This window comes from Plectropomus leopardus, chromosome 4, assembly GCF_008729295.1.
Source record: "Plectropomus leopardus isolate mb chromosome 4, YSFRI_Pleo_2.0, whole genome shotgun sequence".
Taxonomy (NCBI): Eukaryota; Metazoa; Chordata; class Actinopteri; order Perciformes; family Serranidae; genus Plectropomus; species Plectropomus leopardus.
Window position 1 is genome coordinate 32291500 of NC_056466.1, and position 27732 is coordinate 32319231.

A 27732-nucleotide genomic window follows, 5' to 3' on the forward strand; every position below is an offset into this window, starting at 1 on the left:
GTGCCGTAGCGTATTAATTTTAAATTTATAAAAATGATAGTTATAGATTTCATTTGCTGCATTTTTAACTAGCTTTTTTTAAAAAAAGAAAAAAAAAGACTTTCTAAATGAACTTATTGATTCTCATTCCTTTTTCTCGTGTTATAAAAAGAAATACAACCAAATTTGTTCAAGGTTCAAATGTCTTGGTAAATGTTTAAAGAATTAGTGAAATACATCTGAACGCAGCACAAGTAAAGTGATGTCAATCCAGGTTTCACAGGGTTAAATAACATTGTTAATTGACATGACACCTATTGTTTTTCAAAGTCTAGAATTTGTGACAACGTTGCAAAGTACGACTGATGCTGAGAATATCGTTCATGTTTCCTCCTGAGTCTACAGCCATGCCAACACATTTTGACAGACGTCTGAAAGAGTTTTACTTTGGCAAGTAGTGGAGCTTCCATCTCCATGGTGTCCCTCTGGCCTAAATACTAATTCCCCTTCTTCACTCAGTCTGTTTCCTTCCTCTGGGTCACTTGAATAACATAATTCAACTGTCTCCACCATACATCCACTGTCTCCACTGCTGTAATGAGTCGGCTAATGGTGCCATATTCTGGAATAACTGACAGGAGTTACAGAAATTATTACACACATTAGCTATCCTAAATTGTAGTATCAGACTGTATTGGAGCCCACAACCCCGCGTAATTGCATTCATAAATGTAAACAGAGGTATTTTCTTTACTTACCTGCTGATGTTTAGCAAAATGCAAAAACGGCGGATTCCTCGTCGTGGGAAGTGATGCACTTTCTGAGACAGACTAGCTTAACGTTACTTTAGAAGCCCCATGCACAACAACCGCTGAAAGAAGTGGGATTCTAGACCCTTTTGCGCTGTAAATAAAATCCCCCTGACAGAGGAAAACATATCTTAGCTAACGAAACAACTAACCGCATTCAGAAGTTGACGTTGTGGTTCCTCCGCTGGATAGATGCTAGTCGTTGTTGTCCAACACCGTTATGAATTTTTCCGCGGACGGTGAAGGCCTGGCCCGCGTTACTCTGCCCCTGATTGGCTTACCGTGACATTATCACCAGGGCAACGAATACTAGCCAATCAGAGGAAGAATAGGGCGGGTCATTTGAAAAAAAGCAGTAAAAAGTTAGGAAACTCTGCTTGTACGGGACTGATGATAAGGAACTAATAACATAAGAAAAAAATCAAAGCCGTATCCACGGATTAAACTGAGGGGTGACACACTGAGGGGTGACCCCCCCCCCCCCCCCCCAAATAAATGAGCTGCTAATATGCTATAATGCAATACAACTGCTTCTGTCTACAAACTACTCTGTAATGAATCGGGCTAATAATCGTTATAGAAGGCTACTTGGGAATTTTTTTGGAGTATCTGTGGGCCAACTTTACTTGCACTTTCGGTAAAATTTCGCTTTTACTCCGCTATATTTCCCAACCAAAATGTATTATTTTACTCCAATACATTTCCTCTACGATTTTTAGTTACTACAAAATAGGGAAGTACTTTCAATACTTAATTACATTTGATTTCATGAAAAATAAAAATATACTTCAGTAAATATCAGATACTTTAAGACTTTTACTCAAGTATTGTTCTAATAGGTGACTTTAACTTTTACTGAAGTCATTTTCTGGTAAGATATCCATACTTTTACTCAAGTATGGCTTTATGGCTTTCTGGTATTTCATCTACCACTGATTACACATGCAGCACAACATATGACTGCAAGTATGTGGCTATATAACATAAAGCTGTGACTATATAGCATATTGAAGACGTTAACGTTACTTGCATACATCTGTGAGCACAGCTGATGGTTGCTGAGTTAAGGTGTTGTTAATTAACTGCAGGTATCTTCACTATGGTAACTAACAACTAAGTCAGGCATGTTAAGATTCCAGCCCGGGGGTCTGTTGTGGCCCTCAAACCAATTTTAATTGGCCCTCGACTGACTTTCAAAGTTTACTACATATACTACAGTATACTACATATCAATGCATTGTTGGTAAAAGAAATGCTTTTAGTGAGGAAGTTTTATTCTTTGTTTTCCCCCAATATATATAATATTATTACAGCCTTGAGATAAGTCCCCAACATAAAATATTGCGCTGCAATACCACAAAAGACAGTGTGATAGCACAAGCCTAATGTTATTAGATATATGCCTGTGCCTCATAAATCCAGTTTGCGTTTCTTTTATAATATGGTCGAAAATAGCCTTTATTATTTTTGCCAAAATCTGAGGTGGGATTTTGTCACCATGCAAACTGGCTATCAGTTGTTGATGCAAAGCGAAAATTTCCTACCCAGCTAGCAGGGAACGTTCTTGCAACATTTGCTATCATTATCTACAAGTTGTAATCATGTTTTAAAGAAAACATTTTAATCATGTTCAAAGAACCTTTTAAGGATGTTTATCATATCAAATCATGTCCTTGTAAGGTTAAATGCTAAATTTGACGTGATGGGCAACATTCTGAGGATGTTTTGGCAATGTTGAAAGGTGACAGATCACATGATGTTCTTCTATAAAACATTACCACAATATTACATGCGAACAAAGGAGGAATATTTTTAAAGCAATATTCAGAAAAATGTTTTTAGGATGTTACTGAGCCTGAGATTACACTTGCCTTTTAAGATAGCTGAGTAGGCTTTGGAATTTGGCTTAAGAGTCTTTGAGATAAATTGAGGGTGGAGTCTGAGCCATATGAACTCAACTATACATCTCTCCTTGGCTTCACGTTTTCCTGCGCGGTCTAGGAAAAGTGGATAGGGAATGTTTTTTTACTATTCGAACGCAGCCAGCATCTCGGCGCTTTGATGCAGGGGAATGAGGGAACCATACACAGCTGTGTTTGTTGTTGCTAGTCAGTTGACTAAAAGTGAAACAAGAGCAATGGCGGCGGCAACCACAGCTATTTCTGTATAGAAACCTCTTCGGTTTGAAACTGTCGGACTGCAGACTGAGATAAGGAACCAGCGCATGAGGGAGCGTTCACAGGTGAAGCCAGTTGTGCTGAGTAAAACGCTAGCTAGCAGTAGCATTTTTGTTAGCGCGCTAACGTTACCTGTCAAACAAGCTGTCAGCGTCATGTTAGCTCACATTTACTGTCGTCAGCCTTTTTTGTCAATTGGGTATTTTGCAGGAAAACAAAGAAACTTCACGCATTAAACGTGAAGTCCAATTGTGGGTGTAATATTAAAACAGTCCTATTAACGGGAGTGAAACATTTTCTGTCACGTAAGTTTCTCTCACGTGTTGTTTTGGTTGCCATCTAATTAGCTAGCATGCTAAGAAGTTAAGCTAGGTAGCTATTTTAAAGCATTTAATTTAGAGACGTCTGCGACTCATGTAGACTGAGATAAATAACATTCCTCACTCAAAGATACACCTTCTCGGACACAGAGACAGGGCTGTCAAAGTCTGCTTTGAAGGGTGTTTCTGTGTCGTGTTTTGACCACTGCTACTGTGTGCTATGCTAACGTCCTGTTAAGTGTGGGCCAGATACACTGAATTCAGACTAACCTACACGTTTACGTTACTGAGCACTGCGGGTTTCAACAGACAGCTACAGTAGGTTGATTTGGTGTGTTGTGTGTGTTTCAGCATGTCGTGGATCACTGGATAAGTTGTTAGCAAGCTGTAGTCAGACAACTTCAGTAGATGTTTGGGATAAAACGCCCCAGAAGGTAACATAGGAAACACCACATTGTGCTTGATCAGCAGAATAATATGAACCTGATTAAGCAGGACTCAAAGGTCTCTCAGTCACAGCTATACTATTGATTTCTACATGTACGTTATGTGCGTTTAGAAATCAGTATCATAACAAAAATGTGGCTGTGTGGAATGAATATTGGTATTTCTGAGTCACTAAATATTGCCTATTCAGATAATAGACTGACTTATATGTTGTGACATAGAATGTAAATCAAAGTGCTTCATTGCATCGGTGTGAAAATCTTCTCAAACTCTTGTCTATATAAAGTAATCACTGTCACGAATTTGCAGCTTTGCCGCTGCAGTGGTTTACAATCCATCCAAAGATATTATTTCCATGTACAAAAGATATGATGGTATGCAAATTTCTATCATGGCATTGTACACATGGTCATATCACTCAGCCTAGAGACTGTGACCTATCTGTGTAAAATGAGCCACAGGCCTATTTGTTGCCTATTACCCAGCAGACATGCATGTTACATGTTCTGCAGAAATGCTATGTTTGTCCCTGATAGTGAAGTGATAATAAGCCTCTGGGTCAAAGTCAAAGTCAAAAGAAATTTATTTTTTCCATTAGGAACGTCATGTGTGATTAAAAGCATCAGTAAGCACACAAACACAATGTAACATGACAATACCAACACATAGGATAGTATACAGGATAGGACAGAACAGCACAGCATAGACAGCTGGTTGAAGAAAATACTGTTTGATACTGTTTATACAGTTTGACTATAATTTCTGTTTCAGGATGGCAGGAGTGTTCGACATAGATTTGGAGACTGAGGACATCAGTGATACAGAGGTCTGTATCCCCCACTCCATATAAGATGACTCAGAAATACAGTGATTTTGCCTAATCACAGGTTGTGTCTGTTTTAGAGACATTTTGATCGCATAATGTATAATACTAGCTTGGATACATTGGCACAAACACTGTAATTCTAAAATGTGGAATACATTTCTTTGTGTTTTGAAAGGGTTAAAAAATAAATTCTTTTCTCTTGCCCATAGTGGTATTTATCAGTCTAGATAGTTTTGGTGTGAGTTATTGTTGGAGATATTTGCTGTAGAAATGTTCACATTCTCTCCAGTGTAATGTAACTAGATGGCAATTGGTTTGTCGTTCTCGACAGCAATAACTTTCAGAAATCTTGTTCTGGTCACTCAAGAATATCTGCAGACCTTGTTGTGAGCAGTTTCATGTAGGAACTATTTTCTCTCCACCGAACTACACCTGCTGAAGGAAGTGTGCATCTACTCATGGAGGACAGGCGCATGATCGTGACAGTGCAACATGTAACATTTATGGAATCCTCACATGCTGAGCTGTTTCGTCAGCTAGCTCAGTGGTGCTAGGTGAGCTTGCAGTAGATGCATGTTTCCTTCTGCACGTTGATTTGGTCGGCGGTTGTAGTTAGGGAGAGAGAAAATCGTTCGCACATGAAAGTGCTCCTAATAAAGTCTGATGGTCATCTCCAACACTTAGCAACTCACACCAAAACAATCTAGCAGCACTACAGGTAAGAAGAAAAATATGCATTTTTGATTTTGGGGTGAACAGTCCCTTAAGGGATATTTGGCTAAGGTGTAGAACAATAAAGACAGGGAAATGAAAAAATAACTGGGCTTTTTCTGTGAGTATCCTCATTAGTTTTATGGCTGCACAATTTGAAGAAAATATGTGATATGTGATAACTTTGTTTAATGTTGCTTAATTTAAAAAAAAATGAAAGGAAATTATTTCTTACATTATTTTATTGGACAAATTGAAAAATGAACTGAACATAAAAGGAACCAATGCAAAAAAAGTGCTAGTTACATTTTAAAGGGCTTTTTACTGATATTCTTGTTCAACTAAGTTAAAAAGTCTGAAGTGCAATATTGCAGTCTTCTGTTTATCACACAAGTTGACATTGCGATGATGATTGAATTGAAAAAAGAAAAAAGGATATATTGTGTAGTCCTAATTGTCTTGCTGTTCCCTATTTTCAGGATGAGGTCTGTGACTTCACTGTGCCAGAACCAGAGAAGTAAGTGGAAATGACCATTTCATTAAAAAAATAAAATAAAGAGACAAGAATGGATGCTTATGTGGTACCTAAATATATTTACACCAGTACTGTTACTCTCCTGTGTCGTGTTCATCCCAGTGTTCAGACAGAGGAGGTGGAGTTGACCAGTGAAAGTGTCAACAGAGACAGTGAGAGAGTTGGACCTGACTGCTTTGAGCTTCTAACTGTGCTCGGAAAAGGAGCTTATGGCAAGGTAAGTGTGTGTGTGTGTGTGTGTGTGTGTGTGTGTGTGTGTGTGTGTGTGTGTGTGTGAGAGAGAGAGAGAGAGAGAGAGAGTTGTCATGGAAGGGTTGAGACTATGATGGGCAAAACAAAAACACGAATGGCCCTGTGTAGAGCCAGTGTTTGGTTTGTCCACTCTAGGCTACTGTACGTGGCGGTGCAGCATGGTCATCTCCATAGACGTTTACACACTACCTATGTAGATATAAATGGCTCATTCTAAGTTAATGAAAACACAGCGATTCTTATTTTCAGATGACACTAAATAAAACATACTTACTATATCATATTACATATATGCCAGTATGTCCCCCTAAATCTTACAGACTGGACCTTTTAGTTCGGTTCTAATCTTAAAAGGCAACTTTGCTGATTTTTGACCAGGTCTGTGCCACCACAGTGTATGCGCAGATATATGGTGTTTTGCTGTTTGTGTATTTTATATTTAAATAAAATGCCTATTTTCAGGTTTTCCAAGTGAGGAAGGTTCAAGGAGCTCAGACGGGGCACATATTTGCAATGAAGGTCCTGAAAAAGGTACTCTGTCTCAGCCCACAGCTCCCTCCGCAGACACAAAATATAGAAAAAGCAGCACATGAAGTTGTTCATCTCTTTCTGTGTTCTTCACGCTTTTCTCTCCACAGCATGCTTTAGCTGCCTGTCATTTCTGCCTCACATATTTCATTTGCTCTTTTAACACTGTGCGGTGCTCACAGTCATGTTCATTTGTCTTCAGGCGAAGATCGTGTGTAATGCTAAAGACACGGCGCATACACGAGCAGAGCGGGAGATCTTGGAGACGGTGAGACATCCGTTCATCGTGGATCTGCTCTACGCCTTCCAGACCGGGGGAAAACTCTACCTCATACTGGAGTGTCTGAGTGGTAAGATAGAGGCACAGAGGGTGAACAGATGGGTGTAGAGGGTAAAAACATAGGAGAGACAGATGCCAGGGAAAAACATTAGTGCATATCCTACACATTACGAGATCACTTCAATTCTAGCATTCATGGTAATGCGGTTAACACAGAGATACTGTGGGACCTGTTGTACAAGAATACTGTGGAGCTTGCTCATAACAATTTAATTTGATTTTTATTTTTAGCAGATTTCTTAAATCTGCCTCCGATGAAATAAATGGGATATTGTTATGATGTCAGCATGTAATTATTAAAAATGCTATAGTGATAAAACAAGGAATGTAATGACAAATGTATGCCCTTTCAACAAAGAACAAAAAGAAAAATAGAAACGTTTTTAACAAACTTTGACGCCATTCGAGTACAGATTATTCAGTTTACACTTAAATGCAACATGAAGTCCATGTTGGCGCCCTCACACTTTGTTGTACAAAGCAATGTAGATTTAAAAGTGTCTGTGTGAATGCCAAACTCTGACGCAGACAGACAGCAGAGGACAGAGGCAGCCTGACTGGAAATGAAACCAAAATGCAGCTGAGACTTTAAGCATAAAAACATGACCATTTCAGTACCAACTGTAACCTGGCTGCGTGGCAGATAGCCCTCAGAGATTTAATCAAAAGGCTACTTGCCAGATAAAAATCTGCTACATTTGGGGCTCGGTGGGCATTTAGTCCTCACCCTGACTGGGGTGTAAATTAAGCTGCTTTTCTCATTTATAGCATTCCAGGCAGTCTTTTGCAATATGCTGATCGCATATGCCTCACGCAATGATGATGGAAATATGTATTATAATTTATAATATATTGTTCAGCACTAATGAATGGAGAGATAAAGGAATGAATGGGATGCCACTAACCCTGTCAATCCATCTGTGTTGTTGTTTCTCACCAGGAGGGGAGCTGTTCATGCAGCTAGAGAAAGAAGGCATCTTCATGGAGGACACTGCTGTGTAAGGACCAGAGATGCATTCTGAGCAGTGATGTAGTGAAGACTGCATGGGGGATAAACCCGTTTATAGTACACAGTGTACGCACCAATCAGCCAAAAAGCTTTTGGAATATACAGGAGAGTACACCTACTTCTTTCATAGCAACCTACACATATGTCTAGTAGTACACCCACCTTATCAGCTACCACGACACCACTGAAATTAGAGCTATTTACAGATATGAAAATAAATAATAATAATAATAATAATAATAATAATAATAATAATAATACTATATATATATATATATATATAATATAAATATCTTGATCTTGATGTGTAAAAAAAAAAAAGCAGGCTCGTCTTTACGTCATTTTTTGTTTCCCCCTTCATTTATGTACATTGATACAGTATTACAACCTAGCAGCATCCTCACTCCCAAGACATTGCATAACACAACAAAGCGCTATGCTCATGTACAGAGGTGACATCATACAGGGAAAAAAAGGGGCTTTGGACAAGTTTAATAAACATTAAACACCCACGGCTTAAACATTTACAATAAAAACAGCAATAATTGACTGTGTTCTAACTGGAAGAGTGCTGTCAACAGTTTTACAGACCCTGTTTTACAACAGCGGTCTATGGTAAAGTTTTCTAATACATCCATGGTGAAGACTACATAGGTTAATGTTTGCATGTAGTCTGGTAAACTAGCAATGGCTGCAATTTTTAAAATTGACTAAACACAATATTGATACATTGTCTAATTCCTAGTTATACCCATGTTTTCAGTTTAAGTCTGCCTGTCTTTACGCACTCAAATCATCTCTGTCTGTGTGTAGTTTCTACCTAGGAGAGATCACATTGGCTCTGGGTCACCTCCACTCTAACGGGATTATTTACCGAGACCTCAAACCTGAAAACATCATGCTTAATCACCAAGGTAACACACTACATGCAAATCAGAGGATTTTGTTAGTGTTACAGGAAGATAACATGTTTTTTTTTATTGATCACTACAGCAATATTGTTTTAGTAAACAAAGGGAGGGTGGGCACATGTTTGTGTGCATGACACAAAATAAAGAATCAGTATTTCAAAAAATCAATGTAATCAATAGGAGAATGATCATAACTGCATCTGAGTAGGTCGGGGGGTGCTGACGTTTTTGGCTGTCAGATTTTATTGTAAAACATCCAATAAATAAAATGTGATCTTGTAGTTGAATGAAGCTCTGAATGACAATAGATTTAAGCTTGTGTATTAAAAAAAAGAAGAAACGCCATCCTAAGCTTTTGCAAATGAGAAAATATCTAGATTTATTGAAATTAAATATAACTCTGAGTCATTAGCTCTGCAACTTTTTATGTTGAGTTTTTTCCAAGATTGTTTGTAACATTTCAGAAGTGCTAAATTGAAATTTGATCTGATCTCCCTCAAAATATACAAGATCAAAATACTTCAGTTTGACCAAAAATTGACCTGTTTGAGCCCAGTCTGGTTTGTTTGTGTTTTTTGCTGTCCTCTCTTTGTGTGACTGTTAAAACATGATTCTGTGATGGTGTAATTTCCTCTTATTTCTAATATAAATGTAGCCTCAGATATTAATCATGAATAGTTTAACTTCATTATGTGTTTCTCTTCTTGAAGGACACATTAAGCTGACAGACTTTGGCCTCTGTAAGGAGTCCATTCATGATGGAACGGTCACTCACACCTTCTGTGGCACCATAGAGTACATGTGGGTAACACTGCACTCCGTCTCATAAACACACATGTACAGTTCACACACACACACACACACACACACACACACACACACACACACTCTTACGCAGTTGATTTGTAACCCCTTTGTGTCCACATGTAAAACTGGATGCTGTTATTTTCTCTTTTGTCAGCAGTATCCCTCATGTTATGGTAAACAAGAGATTGTAACATCATTCACAAACTCTGTCATGTCACGTTTTTTTTTTTTATGACCCTAATCATTTCCTGTGTGTCTCCTCTGTGTGTGTCTGTCTCTCTTAGGGCTCCAGAGATCCTGACCAGGTCGGGTCACAACAGAGCGGTAGACTGGTGGAGCCTCGGGGCCCTGATGTACGACATGATGACAGGATCAGTAAGTTAGAACTGTGGTTAGTAGTAATAGTAATTAATTATGAGGAATCTGTGATGGGGAATCACGATGGGCTGTAATTCAGGCTGGGTGATATGTAAAAAAAATCAAATATTACTATATTATTGACCAATACCTCTATATTAATATTGTAGAGTTTGCTATTTGTGCTTACACAAAATATTCACAGAATGAGATTTTTGATAAATAATCAAAAGTTGACTATTAACTGACTGTTTTGCTTGTTTGTCACCTGTGTTTCACAGGGAACACTCACAATACCACTGCAAGTGCAACTAAAGCCCTGCGAGCAAAAAAACATTAAGAATAGATAACCACTGTAATATGCACAAAGGATGTAGCTGCAGATGACGAAAATAAACAGTCAACAGGAAACAGTTCATTCAGACATCAAAGCAACAAACACTAAAGGATGTAGAGACAATGCCAAAGAGGTGACAGAGAGAGAATAAATAGAGAGAGAAAATAAAAAAACACATAAGGTAACAGCTTGAACGCTGGATATTTTTTCTCAGTGCATCACAGTGCTATTCAGTTGTCAAGGTGCATATACATCGGTGTGTGCACTTTGCAGCTGTGTTGTCTTGGAAAATAAAAGTATTGGGATTTGGTATTGGCAGATAATGGATATAAAATGATTCAGATGGTGATTGGGGGGTAAAAACACTAATGCTGATGCTAGTGATTCTTCTTATTGCTGCTTTTATTTATATTCCTATTTCTATTTATTATTACAGCTAAATGGAAATGGTCATTTTGATCTCTTTTAGTAACGTCTGACTCCTGTGATTTTCCACCAGCCTCCATTCACAGCTGAAAACAGGAAAAAGACCATTGATAAGATCTTGAAGTGTAAACTCAATCTGCCCCCGTACCTTACCATCGATGCCAGGGACCTCATCAAGAAGGTCTGTGAAAAACACACACAAAAAAACGCAGACACACATGATGTCCAAATGTAGGTCATTTTAGGTCGTTTTTTTCCTCTCTTGTTTCAATTCTTTCGGTAGAATCTGTGGCGTTAATGCCAAATGCTGTCTATTTCAGCGTGCATTCTTTGCTTTAGCATGTTTTTCTGTCTCAGGTGTTCAAGTTCAGCAATTATGTATTTCTTTTTAATTTAACATATTTATTATTATTTTTATTCTTTTTGTTGTTCCTTTTTTTATCATAAATGTCTCCAACCATATTTTGTTAAATATTGGATTTATTAACATAACAATAAAAGCCATTGTCTATGAATTAAAATCAGTTTGAGGTTACAGACAGATACTTTGATTATAGTACAACCACTGGAGACAAATTAATTCATAGCAGTTTTAGTTTAGTTATTTTCTTGGTATGATTGCTCATTAGAAACAGTGGGAAAACAGATTTGTTCTGTAAATTAAAAAAAAAAAAAACTTATTACAAATTACAAATGTATTATTTCAAAACACACTATACTATACTGTGCACTTTCACGCAGTCATTATGCTTCATAGTGACATGTCTTTTTTTTCCAGCTATTGAAGAAGAATCCAGCCCAACGACTCGGCTCCAGTAAAGCTGACTGTGCTGATATCCAGGTAGCTTTTTCACTCTCATTCATTCTCCACTGTAGATGGATTTGCATTCGCACATATCACATTCACACATTCGCACACACTGATATACCGGTGGCTGAGGCTACAGTTCAAGGGGCCACCTGCTACTCACTTTAAGCATTCACAAACATTTCTCACTCACTATTTGCCCGACAAAATCTTTTGATGAGTAAACGACCCGCTTTTCCTCCACCACCATCTGCCACATTAGCTTTAACTGGATGTGTTCAAATGTAACATCGAACCTAAGATATATTGAAGATGAGGTGATTCAAAACCCAGGCCCATGAGGCCCATAGTGATTTTATAAATGAGTCCTTTTGTTCCTCTGCAGAAACATCCGTTCTTCAAACATATCAACTGGACGGACCTGCTGAACAAGAAAGTGGAGCCGCCATACAAGCCACAACTGGTAGGTCGTCAGTTGTCATTTTGTGCCCATAATGTTATCAAATGGTTTTTTAAGTCAGTCTTGTGCTTTTCATTCTGCGCTTTTTGACGAAATTTAGCAAACTCAGCTCTTATTTTTTAATCACTTACCACTTGCTATAAATATATTTAAAGTAAATGCTTTACACGCCTTTGTTTCCACACACACCTTAATGAATCTCATCTTTTGGGTGTTTACCTCTGTTTTCCCATGTGTCTCTGTAGCATTCAGATGAAGATGTGAGCCAGTTTGACACCAGATTCACCAGACAGACGCCAGTGGACAGTCCAGACGATACCACACTCAGCCACAGTGCGGAGCTTGCCTTTGCTGTGAGATTCTCTTTATTTTTGTTTTTTACATTTACGCACGAGAAACCAGTCTGGCTTCTCGTGCGTAAATGGAGAACAAATAGTGAAAGGCAATTTTTATGGAGATGAAGGAATTCTTAAAAAGGTATAATAATAATACGTTCACAGAGCTTTTAAAAAGGTAAAAAAATGTGCAGGTTGTGCAACAAATTGGTAACCATTTGTGCTTTGAGCAACAGCAGTGTGGTAAAGTGAATACAGTAGAAGGAGGGAGGAGGAGTGCAACATCTAGTGGCTAATGTTATCAATAACACCTTTAACTGATAATAATTAGTATAATAATATCTACTTAGAGGGATACTGAAACTTGGACCAAAATTTTATCAAATGATAATACAAAGCAGTGCTGATTAAGCATTAATCAAGATTATGACACTGCACTGCCCATTTCTCACCTAAAACCTTTTCAGAAACATATTTTAATGCCCCGTCTGCTTCCTGCACAGTGAAAACGGAAATAAGTCAGAAAAATTTAGAAGCTGTGATTAAATATGAACCAAGATTCTGTTATAGATTCTATAGTGCACATGCGCCAACATGAATGCAGCTTGTTGCAGTCGCTCCTGCTCATTTTCTTTCTTTTTCGTACTCTTAGCTATTTTACCTGAGAGTACTTGCTCTATTTTTTAACTAGTAACTTAATAAGCTGTGCCCTCTCTAAACATGCTATTGGAGAGAGTTCTGGTTTGTTTTTTCATCGTGGAATGACTACTTCTTACCACAATTTCCCACTGGGGATTTATAAAGTATTTCTGATTCTTATACTACATTTCATATTTCTCACCTTTAACATTTTCAGAAATGTTTTTAGCCCATCCTTCAACTGAAATTCGACATTGCGTGTTACAAGCCAGCCAGCATTGTCTCAATGGACAATGTCACATTACGTCATCCACCAGCAGGAGCATTTATGATATTGGTCTGGTGCAGCGCAGTGCATTCTGGTAGTTGTAGGTTTTCTACCTTTTCAACAAAGCCAATGCCACAGTCCTTTTATTCATTTTCACCAGTCATGTAGATCCAATTTCAAAAGTATTTGCGTCTTTCTTCTGCATAGATGGCCCAGTTTTATGTGAGGACCTTCTTTATATCACCGAAATACTTCTTAAAGGGAGGTTTGGGCACTCATGACACAGGGGGGGCGGCCAAACACTGCGATAACACGGAGCTGGTTGAGGATCAGCAGAGTTCCACTTTAAAAGGGCCGCAGTCCTCTCTTTTAATATAGTATTAATAAAAAAACATGTTTTAATGAGGAAGCTGGTAATGTGATAATATGGTTTCCATCTGTGATTGACTGAAAGATTGATCACTTTCAATCAGGGTTTTACCTACGTGGCTCCATCGGTCCTAGAGAGTCTAAAAGAAGGTTTCTCATTTGAACCCCGTACACGGCCTGTACGCCGACACAACAGCAGCCCACGCACACCCATCAGGTAAACACCTTAAATATTTTTTTATTTTTTTATTTTACAGTTATACATTTCCATTCTTTACATTACATACCAGGGCTAATTGTTTACTATAACTGTATTTGCATTGTATATTTCATATTTTTATATACTTGTGCAGGTTCCTTTTTCTACTTGCTATAATACTCCATGCTGGCATCAGAGCGACTGTAACGAACCACAATATCCCCCCGGGGATCAATTACGTATTTTTTTATTCTAATTCTTTTCTTAACTTTTCAGTCATCTTATATTTCTCATAACTACCATCTTTTTCTTTGTTTCTTTCAGTCCTCTGAAATTCTCCCCAGCTGGACCTTTCAAGTCCAGTATGGACGGAGAGCCGGACCTTTTCTCTCCCATTTCCCCACCAGCAGCTCCGGTATCTGTACCTCTAGAAAACGGAACTGCCAGTCAGCCGATCAGGACGCCTGCCAGGAACAAGAAGCAGAAGGGTCATCGGAGATGAGGAGGGAGTCTACACAGAGCCCGGACAGGCTGCAAGTACTTGGTCAGATTAACATTTTTCGTAGTATATAGTAAGTGTTGAGGCACAGTTTTTTTTTTGTTTTTTTTTTTGCTGGTATCATGCTTTCTTGAAGTGGTGTAACTTAGAAGTCCCTGAAAAGTAGACAGTTCTCCATTTGTGCTTCTTTTCTCTAACATTCGTCTTTGAAAACAAATCCAGTAGTATCAGGGCTTAATGTTCAGGACTTCCTCTCAGTTATATATCTACAGGCACATTACGACACCAATTCACTGGATCAGCATGGGGTTTTCATGCTTTTACTCTCATTTTGTCTCAGATGGTCACTTAAAGCTTTAATTTACAGCTTCCATATGTCTACACTTAGAGTTCACACTATTGCACTGATATGGGAAACAATGACTTTATGTATATATTTTATACAAAAAGCACTGGAAAAAAGGGCAAAAGAACCAATGATTCTTCTCCCAACTTCCCTAAATCTATCGAGGATTCAAAGTCCGGTAGATGATGAACTGATTAGTGACAGTGTTTCGTTTTTTGTATGCACATGCAAGTACAATCACAGAAAAGGGACGCTGTGATATAAAGTTTTTTTGGGGTTTAATTAGTTCAGTTTGTGCAAAGAAGTCGGCTATCATTAGAGAAGTGATGAAGAATCACGATGAATGTCTGATTCTTCTCCATCAGCTGTGAAACCGACCTTCAGCCGTCAAGTTAGTCTGCACAAGCTTAAGTAGTAACATTTGTTTATGTGTTGGGGTGGGACAATATCATATAAAAATCAACTAAATGAAATGCTACGTCGCACATGGAAGATAATGTTTTCACAAATGTCAAACTTGATCTTTGGTGAACATTTCTTTGTGAAACTATGGTGACATTCATCAGTGTTTTTCATTTCTCTGAGCTTTCTTAACAGAGAATCTTCATGACTACTGCCAAAGCTTTTCACACAACCTATCCTCATATTGTACAAACGGACCAATCGCGATGTAATAGAGTGCATTTAACAAGAAGGATATGCCACATTTATTGATTTGGATTGATAAGGACGTTGTAATCTATTTCATCAGTTCATCAGAAAAGCTTCTGTATATTAATCGAAACATCACCATGTGTTCACATAAATGTATACCTCCGTAGAATTAGTAAGATGTACAGTCAAAGCAGACTGTTTGAAGCTGTTTTCTCTGGAAAGAAATTATAATGTTGTATAAAAAGTATTTTTGGGTTACTAAACAAACCTATTTTTACACATGAAATCTAGGTCAAATAGAATTTGGAGAAAAAATAGAGAGAAAATCCTAGATATTTCCAAGTGTTTGTCATTTCCTGACATACCTGTAAGGGGTGATGATGTCACTGCTTAGTCAAACACTAACTCAGCACTTGGATCACAGAAAGGTTACGGGGTTTATTTGATGCCAAAATTCTTTCTTTTTTTCTTAAAGGACTCATAGATTGAGGTAAATTGAACCAAATTCTGACCAGTGTTTTTATGTCTTGTTACAGTGCAATAAAAAAAAAAAAGCAGTTAAGCATGCACGAGTCTTAAACACAGGCACGGAATTATCTTGAGCAGGGATTTTAAGTAATAATATTACAAATTATTTTAGCTTAACAAAATATATTATTGGTTATAAAGGGGAACAATAGCCATTTTTAGGGGTCCAAGCAGTGTCACTCAGTGCTCGAGCTCCTATGTTTTTGTTCTCCTTCTTCTTGCTTTCTTACTTTCTCATTGTTTTCCACTAATACCCCTATGCCAACACAGTACAAGTCGCAAAAAGAGAAAGTTCTTGTGATTTCAAAGGTAAAGAAGTTAACATTTGCTTATATTTGTTGGCTAAATAATCCACTTGCTTCAATGCTGCCTATCTATCATGGACTTTACTGGAGAATAAAGAATATATTAGGCCCTCACGGCTTTAAAATGAATTTTCATAGAGGCCAAACAATGGAGTTATACCATCACGTGATGCCCTGCAGCCCAAAATCTTTTCACATCGACTCAAATGGCAAAAGAGACATCTGTTACACAGTGGATACATTTTGTTGCACGTCACAACCACCGCAAAAGTGACTTCAGGATTGAATTTGTTTGGTCCGATAACATTTGGAAAGTCTAGATGAGTTGCATGATGGAATCATTTATTCCTTATCAAAGCTGATGGAGCACTGAAGTGGAAAAAGCTGACTCAGCTGGTAGAAGTCTGGTGAGCCTGCTCTGAGAGATCATGATGCACAAGCAGTGCAGATCATCTGGGAAATTTTATACACAACAGTTGAACCATTTTGGCTTAGTGCACCACTGAACAACTCTCATAGGAATGAACAGGCACCGTCGCTGGATCCAGGTATCTTTATACATCCATGATTTTACCAGCTGTAAACTATTATTTGCATTAAGTAGAGACCTAAAACGTTCAGTAAGGCATAATAAAAAAAAGAATATTATGAATACTTGCAGGCAAAATATGTATCAGAACCATGAAATTGTAATATAATCCAATAACTATAGGCTGCATAAGCAGCTTGGCTCCAGGGACTGCAAGGTCGGTCTGTTACTTTGTTCAAGGCTGAAATATTTTAACAACGCTTGGCTGGATTAACATGAAATGTAATGAATGTACAGATGTTCATGGGACCCAGAGTATGAACCCTAATGATTTTCGTATTCATCCGCCTTCTCCTAAAGTGCCAAAAGCAGGTCAGAGTTTTTCTCTAACTATTAAAATAACCCAACATGTACTCAGTGGATTGTCACAAAATTTCATACAGACATTCATAGTTTAGGGTGAGTCCTTCTGATTTGGTTATTCCCTGACTTTTCCTCTTGTGCCACCACAAGATTCGGTACACGGATTCAGGTTACCCTCAGGATTACATGCTTTGGCAATCTGATTTCTCACGAACCACCATCATCAGGTCAGAATGTCGTCACTGTGAGCATGTTAGCATGCTGACATTAGCATTTAGCTCAGATTACTGCTGTGCTGAAGTTCAGCCTCACTTAGCTGCTGGCAAGGCTGTAGATTCTCGTCTTGTTAACTCACATCAGTATTAACTGACTTTCTGCTCATTCTGACCAAAAATGGCAATAAATAAAACAGACTTTAGAAGGACATTGCAAGATTAAAAACAGCTGGAATAAATAAAAAAAATAAAAAAAAAAACACCAGCAAAAAAACTATGAAATAACATTTCATAATAATGAATTAAGGATTTAGAATTTATTAAGTGAGTCTATAGTGCCCCTAAAGTCCGGAAAGGTGATTTTTTATTTTATTTTTTTATTTTTTTGTTTGTGTGAGAACAAGTAATTACTTCATTATCCTGTGAGCACATAAATTAATTCATATGTCTTCAGATGCACACAGGAAGGGAACATATGGAGTCCCCAAAGTCCCATATAACATGATCATTTTTTATTGTTAGCACATCTTGTGCCCACTCACAAACACACACACACACACACACACACACGCACAAATACAAAGTTATATGGTATTTTTTGCTGTATTTATTCATATCATAATTTCTTAAGATATTATTAATGTGTTTAATATTGAATGTATTGGGTGTCCACAAAATCAAGCTGCCTTTTATTCTTTAAAAACAAAAACAAATTCACCCCCCCCCCCCCCTCCATTGACTCTGGGTACAGTGTGAACAGTGCATGTTTGATGCTGAGTTGTGAACACTATGTGTCACCACTGTGTGAGTTATTCTCAAGAAATGGAAGAAAAAAGTAGGAAAAAACTCTTCATAATGCAGTTTGTTTCTGTAATGACATTGTAACTGCTTATACATTATATGTAATGCAGGATAAAAGGATACAGGGCTTTTTTTGGTCTCAACTCAAAGTTGCTTCACTTTCATCATGAAATTTGCAGTTGGACAGCTGGAGCAGCTGTTAAATTGTGTTCAGTTTTGTGTAGTTATTAACATAATTAAGAATAATTATAGAGTGATATACAGAGCTGTGAAAAGGATTCTACCCTCCAGAGTTAATGAAATTTGTAAAAGTTTATTTTTGTGATGTTTTCTGTTTTTTTTCTTTCTTTTATTTTTTTGGTCATGTTTTCCTTCTGAGAACTGATGAATGTGTTAAGAATAAAGAACCAGTAATTGCTGAATTGTTGCATAGATAATTTTATTGATGCAGGTTTTGGGCTCACTGATGGATGGATGAATATTTAAGTCCAAAGAAAATTACAGTTTATGATGATGTCTCATGAGGAATCATAAGATTTTTATTTTCTCTTAGATGGACTGAAACGCCATGTAGGATCACCTGCTCAAGTGTGTGGTAAGAATGGTAACAATCATAAATGTATCTTTCTGCATATCCTTTCCTTCCATCCTTCTCTTAAACAACTCTGTTCTCTCGCAGCATAACATGCAGTTCAACATTTTGGATTTTCTTGTTTGTTAATAGAGGAAATGAACCAGCTTTTTCAGTATGACCTGCGCTTACGAGGAAAGCTGGTGTGTATAACAGTCAGCAGACATGGCAGCAATTAGGACAACATTAAAGGGACAGTTCACCTCAAAATCAAAAATATATATTTTTCCTTTTGACTGTATTGCTATTAGCCTAAATAGTTATGGTGTTAGAGATATCATGACCCGTTAACTCAAGACAATCCACAGACTCTGTTATGAGCAGTTTCATTAAGGGACTATTATCTTTTTACCAAAGTAAACCTGGCATCTGTATCACTGGGCAGTGAGCTAGCAACACCTTTTAATTTACACTGTCACTGGATCTGTTGCTAAAAAAATGACATTAATCAGTGCAGCTTTAAACTCCTGCTTTCATTATTAGAACTCTGCTTTTATTTGAATAATTTCACACTTATTATACTAGAGGTCTACAGGATATTCAAATGTAATGTACATTTAATGGATTTTACATGATCTAAATCAAGTTTGTTGGCATTTGAAATCACTTAATGGTAGCCTTTAATGACAATAGTTGGATTTAATGATATATTAAACCAAATTTATACACATTATTATCAGAAACAAACTGTGAGTCAGCAGATTCAAACTTAGGGCTTTAAATGAGCAACAGCATGTTGAGAAATATTGCCTGACATATTTTCCAAGACACAAATTAGTCGTATCTACAGCAAATACAGCAAATACAGTAAATACCATCTGTTGAACCTTCAAGTATAAACTGCCCGACTTTACTAGTGACCTTCACTGACTGATTAGCAGCCCATTTATTTTATTTCCCAGCAGCCACAGTCAGCAGGTTGCCGCTTTAGGTCAATGAGTCATGTCGTCTAAACTAAAAATCATCCTAAAACAAAACATGCAAACCTCTCATTTTCTGTCATTATCTACTTATTGCTGCTTATATTCACAAACATAGTGTACTCCAAACTTGAGAGGTCTGGATTTGTTTCTAACTTCCTGGGAAAAATACATTTAAAACTGCCTAGCAACACAGATTTTTCCAACAGCTTCTGGAAACTACTTGAACAAACACAGATAGATTGAGATGTGAGTGCCGACATGCTGATTAGTTTATCACATGTATGTTAAGTACACATCAGACTGAAATGTGTTGACGTGATGTGGGACTATAAAGCTCAGAGGTGTGCAGGAGCTCCCTGTCGAAGACCATTTCTCACGTACGAGAACCAGGTAAACTTTTTCTGCTGCCTTCTTCGCCTCATCATAGCTGTAATAAGAGCTGATGTAAATTTTAAGCGCTGAGTGATGAGTTTTCTTCCCTTGCAGAAAAGTGTCATTCATCACCATGAAGTCGTCTCTCGTCCTCTGTGCTCTCCTTGCTGTTGGCATCTCTGTCAGAGCTGCATCAGGTAACTTGCTCCATTTGACACAAATCTGTCTGTAAACAGTTCATTTTAATCTAAGCAAGAAAGTTTACTTTTTAACATTGTTTTTTTGTTACTGCACACAGCTCTACATAGCCCTATTTAGAGTTCAGTTTCAAAGCTGCACTAATCGATATTTATTTTATGATGTGCACGAAATGACTGTATTCTGTTAAAAATGGAATTTGTAGTAATGAGCACATATGCATATTAGCCACCTCTGCAGCACTGTTGCAACACTAGTTGTGAGGTTTAAGTCGAGCGACTGTAATGTAGTTCTTGTATAGCCTAACAATAGCTTTTTGCTTCTGGTGATTTCATTGAAGATTATCATGCTGAACAAAATGTGTAAGTCTCATAAACTTGTGTCCATCAGAGAGATAATGCAATTATCGCCAATAATTTGGCAATAATCGCAAATCCTATTCAAGAATCCCATAAGGTTTCTGACGAGGGAACCGGTGCGATGCTGACTTCCTGGTTGGCCTACAAAAATACGTCATCCCTTCATCAGTCTATTAGGTTCACCTGTTCAACTCTTTGTTTATGAAGATATCTAATCAGACAGTCATATGGCAGCAGCTCATTGCATTTAAGCATGTAGACATGGTCAAGTTCAAACCGAGCATCAGAATGAGGAAGAAATGTGATTTAAGTGACTTTGAACGTGGCATGGTTGTTGGTGCCAGACGGGCTGCTCTGAGTATTTCAGAAACTGCTGATCTACTGGGATTTTAACGGTAAAACCATCTGTATGGTTTACAGAGAATGACCCAAAGAAGAGAAAAATATCCAGCGAGCGGCAAAAATGGCCTCCTCGATGCCAGAGGAACCCTTAAAATGGTTTGATATCTTGATAATGACCAACTTGGCCAGAAATGTCTCACAGACTGTGAGAAATTAGTAAAAGGTGGCAAGAAAATAACCAGAAAATTAGTTTTTACAAAGGAGGGAGGATTATTTGAAAATTCTTTTTTTTTTTTAAAAAAAAAGAAAATAGTTTCCAGAAAATGATATTTATTATTATTAGTAAATGTTTAAAATTCTGTTACGGGGCAAAAAACATATACATGTATATTTATTATTCTGGTCTTTTTCTTGTTTGTTTTTGTTATTACTTTTTTTTTTTTTTTTTTGCTTTTTTTTTGTTGTAACTTTTGTAGATTTTCTGTGTTGCTGTGTTTTTGAAAGAAATCAAACCAATTTCTTCAGGTTTTAAAAGGTTAAGCTTTTAAAACTATTTACACATGAAGCAACAGACTCTCTATTACAAGGCAGCCAAAGCTCTCACTGCGACTTTCCTCTCACATCATGGAACTCCCCAGTGATTATCTACCCGAACAGTTTATTATGTCGTGCATGTGCACGTGCACGTGCACGTGCACGTGTCACTGTAATCGCTGGACACTAAAACATAGAAACAGACACTTTTTCCTTGTTATCATTGAATCAGGAGATATGATGCAGAATACATAATTTGATTTTGGTGGAAAGTGAAATGGCTGCCATCGTGACCACGAGGCATTTTTTTGATGGCTTTATTTTTGAAAATGTTCAGGGCCTAAAACTGTACAAATGTACCAAATTTCAGGCATTAATGTAAAAATGACCATATATCCTTAAATTTGGCACATATCACCTGGATAACTTTTCCACCAAAATTATCAATATCCAGCAAAATGCTTCTGATATGGCATGTGAGCAAATCTTTATTACATGAGAATGCTGACTTCATCTCTTATCTGTCTGTGAAACCTCTATTAAACCTCTTATTTCCTCAGGTTAGCCTAATGTTAGCTTTGTGTTCATTTACATTTGGCAAAAGACGTGGTGATTTGTGGCAGATTATGATTGTAAACATCTTGTACAGGGGTTTTACATGATGATTTTTTAAAAATTAATACAGGCTTTAATTTTTGTCTTCACAGTGCCTCCCTCTGTGGAGGCTGTCACTCTCACAACCCAATTCCCAACCACTCACACAGTGACGGGGCTTTACAATGACACTACTACTGTTGAAATGCAAACCACTTCGACAACATTTCCTTGTTGTGCCACTTCTACAACAACTACAACGACACCATACATTAGAACAGAAGCTCCTCTAACACCAAGCCAAATGTGTCATGAGGGATGGGAGGTGTACCAGGGACGCTGCTACTACTTTGTGAATGATGCAATGCTCTGGCCTCAGGCTCTGGTAAACACTCAACGCCACCACAGCACCAAACACACTCTATAGAAAACTCAAAGTCAAGGATCTATTTATAGCATTCTCTGTATTCATTTCATAGACTGTATATAAAGATGGACAACATGACAGCTCCCCCAAAGTGTAGCTTTTTAATGTGGATCGCCCCCTGGTGTCTGACTGTGGTATAGGTCATAAAACCCACCCCTCCATGTTAATAAATAGGACATAGGCCAAACTAAAAACTAGTACACGTAAAATAAATGTTTCCCAAAGATGGTTTCTGTCACTGAAAGTAGTTCTCATTGCCCTGATGTTTGTCAAGTGTTTTGTTATTTTTTTATGGTAAGTTTGGTTTTAATGAATTCTGCAAAAAAAGGCATTTTCTGCCATTACTGGCAGCTGTGACAGCCAATCCATGCACTTGCATTCAATGGGGCTGCTCAAGATTGGTTGGATGGGTGTTTTGTCAGTAACTCCCAGATGTCAGCACCTATATTCCAGATATTTTAGCCTCACTTAAGTATAGCGAAGGTAGGTGGGAATGTGTCATCCTTCTTTATGCACAGTCTATGATTAATTTCTTCCAAGAAAAATACTACATATTTTGCATTTTTTCACTCTGTTGACTCTCTATACAGCCATCTGAGGGCAGCAGCTATCTGTTCCATCTACTGTATCTAATCAGAGCGATGATGTATCACTATACATGTTATAATTAATGTTATAACTATTATAAAAAAAATGTATTTATAAATTATAACCCTGAGCTTTTTTATAGCAGTATGAAGATTAAACAGAAACAGTTTTGTTACCAAGTTGTCAGAAGCTATTTTGGCATGTGAAGCAGTAAAGTACAATTGATATGAACTTATATCATTTTAGGAAATAAAAGAAAACACAAAAAGAAAAAAGATGGACTGTTTTTTACATTCTGCTTTTATTTTATATACAAAGGTGAAACCCTCTTGCTATGAAGTGACAGTGCTAACCACTACACCGACATGCCACTCAATCTTGATATCAGTATCCTTATGGCCTGTTTTGACTTACCTTTGACAACCATTTAATTTCTATGCAAGAATATTTTTGTGTTTATTGAGAAGGACCAAGACCATGTGCATTTCAGGAAGTCATCCTTTAATGTGTATCTTTTTGTCCCTCCCTCCTCTTCCCCTCCAACAGCTGAACTGCGCCCTGCTTGACTCCACGCTGGTCTCCGTCCACAGCGCTCAGGAACACGGTTTCCTTCAGCATCTCACCAACAGTAATGGAAAATATTTTGCTTGGCTGGGTGGCTTCTACCTACAGGTACAAACCATGAAAATGTTGTAGGATAGCATTTTTAGATATGTAGACCACAGGGTCCAGACCAGTATTTGCACTCATTGATATCAGCCATGGTAAATTCTAGTTTGATATTTTGAAAAAATATATATCTCTAGATGATGATCAGCATGATAACCTTTCCCAAGCGCAGTCAGAATGATCAACCTTCAATGACACAAATCATAAATGGGAGCACGCGATGTTTCTACAGTAGCCAAGAACCTACAAACTCCTAACCTTTCAGATCAGTTCAGTTCAGAGCTTTTATTGTCCCTCAAGGGGAAATTTGATCTGCAGTTGGCAGTACAAAACAATTCTACATTTTATATTCTTTGTATAAATTTTTGAGTGTAGTCTCCACTGTACTTATGATGATATTGTCCATCTCCTCTAGGGCGAGTGGTTATGGCTTGATGGTTCCTGGTTCTACAAGAACACTGTGATTGACGTAACCTGGGAGAGCAGCAACCCATGCCTAGCGCTAAACATTGAGGGTAAGAAACACACATGAAGATCCAGGGACCCCAATAATACACTGTATAGGTGGGTTTTATCAACATACCCCCATTTTTTATGATACCCTACAAATTAGAATACAGTTACATAATTAATGTAAAGCTAGGTTGGCTCGACTGAAGAGGACAGTCTGTGTTTTTATGACCCATCCACCACTCCAACCTGCCTCATTACAAGACAGCTCGGGACTGTTTCCTTGCTTTCCCCCGTCAGTGTATTGGAGACATGATCCCAGGTTTTCATAATACGTATGATATGTATGAATTTGAGTGCATTGCATTTTGTAGGAAAGCATATGAAGAGTTTTTAAGAAGTACAGAGGAGTACAGCAATGGTATGCCTCAGCCAATAGAATGCAGAAAACAAGTATCTGCTTAAATCTAGCATTATATAAGTTCACACAAATGTGTTGCCCTGCCAACATACTTATTTTGCCAGGGTTTTAAGAGTGAACTGCAATGAATGAACAAAGTACGATGTTGGGCAGTATTGAGAAGCCATGGTGATTAAGAACAGCCTGCTAAGCGTCTATCTTGTCTATAACCCTTGCCATTGTTGTTATTATTCCTCACTGGTTCTGGCACACTGCTTAACAACCTTTGACCACAGCATCACAATGGTGTTAGCCCCCCTATTGCACTGACTGGTTGATTGGTAGCCCACCCATGGTGCTCATTGGTTGTTTCTCAGTGCGACTGAGAATGTGCTGTTTTATATCACGATGCCAGACCGCAATCAGTCAACTCGAGGTCAGTGGAGTAGGTGGATTCAAAGGTTCTGGCAAGGATGTTAAGATACAATTGTGGAATGTAAAGTTGTAAATATTTGTCAATACTAAAATGTTAGGGTTTTAGAATGCTTCTAACATGTCACAGGTTCTAGAGTGATACAGGTTCTACAATGCTGTGGTTCTAGAATGTTACTCTTCTAGGATATTATAGCTCTAGAATGCTAGGTATAGTTGTAAAATATTAAGTTGTAAGTATTTGTTGGTTCTGTAATGTTGTTTCATGTCATGATGCAAGGCAAATCAGTTAATTTTAAACTCGGCGGAGTGTGTGAATCCCAAGGTCTCGACCCAGGCAAATAGACTTTATTTTCAAACTGAATAATCAAAGTTTTCAACACTTGAGTTAGCTCATGCATTTTTTTTTTAAATCTGCATAGTGACAGAATGTTCTTCTCCATAATGCTCATGGTGCTTTTCTAATCTTCTCTTTCCACAGAGGGATGGACCAATTCCCCATGCAACATGGGTGGCTATCCCTCCATCTGTGTGAAGGCCTCCAACGTCAGTAAGTCGATACATGTCTGCACAATGCACGATAGAAAAACATTAAAGGTAGATTAATGGTGATGTTACAACGTAAAGAAGATACATTCAAAATGAGACAGAGGCTAACATTATCCTTTATGTTGCATTGGCTTACTTTGCCAGGGACTTTGTCATCTCTTTTGGAATCCTACTTGAATCGTGGCACTGACATGATTGAATGCCCTTAAAGTTCAGTTAGTTATCAGAACAGCTTGAAATGACAGTATTTTGTTTGACACTTCACTCACGTGTTTGATCAACAGTGATCAGTTCAGGTCTTTGGTTTCTACCTACCTAGAAGTGGTGACATTGGAAAGACAGACTTTCTTAGCTGAAAGAGTCATGTTGTGGATGTGTTTGAACCCACAGTATTTTTTGTTTGACATTGACAGCCCCTACCATGCTGTGTCCTGAGGGTTGGACAGGGTACCAGGGCCGCTGTTACTACTACAACGATGACAGTCTGACCTGGCATGAAGCTGATGTAAATACACAATGAAACTGCCATTAGAGTGTGTCCATATTGTTTTGAAATAGATAAGCATGCAGTCACACCTTACTTAGCTGGATAATGACCACACAAGTTAAACATTGTATTCTTTATAAAGAGCCAACGTAGCTGGATGAAGGAAGGTTGTAGCTGATTAAAATCATGTTAGCCTGGATTACTTAATTCACATTTAAAGAGTGGAACCTGGCACTTTGGAGTTAAAATATAAGTAGGACTATAGGGTTAATTGTAGTCCTCTTTGCTTCTTCTGTTTAAAAAAGGTGGTCTTCACGTCTGACACAGTGGGCATACTTAATTCAGTCAAACTGAGTTTACTGTCCCTCTGTATCTCTGTCATCTTCCCACTTTCAATTTCTTTCCTTCTCCTCTTGCATCTCTCACCATCCTTCGTTCATCCTTATCTTCATTTCTCACCCCGGTTGCTCTTTCTACTATCTGTCTACATCTCCTTCCTTGTCATCTTTCTCTCCACCAGGCAACCTGTGCTGGTCTTGAGGCCACCCTGGTGTCTGTCCACAGCCCTCAGGAGTACAACTTCCTCTATCAGCAGACCACTAATAATGGAAACTCTCCAACCTGGCTGGGTGGATTCTACCTTATGGTGTGATGACAAAACATGTTCAGCTTTTTCTGTGTTTTACCGCTGATTTGCAGAGTTTGAACATACAAAATATCATTTTTGCTGTGAAGTAGTGTGGGATCATGGTAGATGAGTAGACTACCCACACCAAAAATGTTTCACTGTCTCACTCCAGGACCAATGGATGTGGCTGGATGGCTCCTGGTTTTATCCTGGATTTTTTGCTGAGACGTCTTTTCCACAAAGTGCCAACCCATGCCTTTCAACATTGAACTCTGGTGAGAAAAACACATAAACATTTAGTGGTTTATTGAAACAATCTCAGTTTCATCCAAACAAATCAATTCAGTCAAACTCTTGAATGCTGGAAGCTGGGTGATTGGATTGTATATTTGAGAGAAAACTGACTTGTTATATCATCCACCATCATTAAGTAGATGGCTTGAGCCATTTCTACATCTTTTGCAAAAAAAATCCCATGTTTCTGTATAGGACATAAGAACATGTTCAGATTTTGTAACAGCAGTATCTAAATGTCTCTTGTTCTGTCTTTACAGAGGGTTGGAGCAATTACGACTGTGATCAGTCTTTCCCTTCGTTTTGTGTGAAGGACATGGTTGTGTGAAGAATTTGATTGAAACATGCAGCCTACACAAGACGGACAGATTAACTAATTATTTCAATCAAGTACACATTTAAATGGTATTCTTACCAAAATTTAAAAGCACCTGTCTTGTACAAATTTTCCAAATAAATTATAGAGTCATTTACCATCCCAGAGTTTCAGGCTGGTTATTTTTGTCATTATATCTTGTAGTTTTATGTATCGATTTCTCTACACAATGAACAAAAGATTCATTCATTTTTTCAGAGAATAGTGAAAAACTCTGCTCTGCAGTAATACAGGCAGACTCTCCTTAGTAAATCCTGTATCATTTCTAAACTGTCTGTTTAAATAGACCCACTCATTCTTTGTTATTCTTGCTCTCCCCTCATAAACCTTGGCACAGCGACTCATAATCTAGAATATTACTGTTCTAGAATGTTGTAGTTCTAGAATATT

General features: G+C 37.9%; 2 protein-coding genes across 4 annotated transcripts; both read left to right on the forward strand.

Moving 5' to 3' along the window:
* Positions 1–2853: 2853 nt before the first annotated feature.
* On the forward strand, positions 2854–18511 carry LOC121941910 (ribosomal protein S6 kinase beta-2-like). 2 transcript variants are annotated; one of them, XM_042484890.1, is made up of 16 exons: positions 2854–3030; positions 4504–4558; positions 5749–5786; positions 5907–6021; positions 6519–6587; positions 6787–6934; positions 7865–7922; positions 8747–8847; positions 9555–9645; positions 9936–10026; positions 10845–10952; positions 11550–11612; positions 11965–12042; positions 12285–12392; positions 13755–13867; positions 14174–18511. In XM_042484890.1, the coding sequence occupies exons 2-16, from the start codon at positions 4505–4507 to the stop codon at positions 14349–14351; spliced, it is 1413 nt and encodes a 470-aa protein (XP_042340824.1). In that variant the 5' UTR covers positions 2854–3030; position 4504; the 3' UTR covers positions 14352–18511. The 2 variants fall into 2 exon arrangements, with proteins under 2 accessions (XP_042340824.1, XP_042340825.1); XM_042484891.1 differs by lacking the exon at positions 2854–3030 and adding an exon at positions 3197–3270.
* Positions 18512–18591: 80 nt separating this feature from the next.
* LOC121941911 (C-type mannose receptor 2-like) lies at positions 18592–27434 on the forward strand. 2 transcript variants are annotated; one of them, XM_042484892.1, is made up of 10 exons: positions 18592–20033; positions 20130–20212; positions 22156–22427; positions 23604–23729; positions 24142–24241; positions 25490–25558; positions 25971–26062; positions 26565–26690; positions 26845–26947; positions 27227–27434. In XM_042484892.1, exons 2-10 carry the CDS (start codon positions 20149–20151, stop codon positions 27292–27294), a joined length of 1020 nt encoding a protein of 339 aa, XP_042340826.1. In that variant the 5' UTR covers positions 18592–20033; positions 20130–20148; the 3' UTR covers positions 27295–27434. The 2 variants fall into 2 exon arrangements, with proteins under 2 accessions (XP_042340826.1, XP_042340827.1); XM_042484893.1 differs by lacking the exon at positions 18592–20033 and having other exon boundaries at positions 20043–20212.
* The last annotated feature ends 298 nt before the right edge of the window (positions 27435–27732 follow it).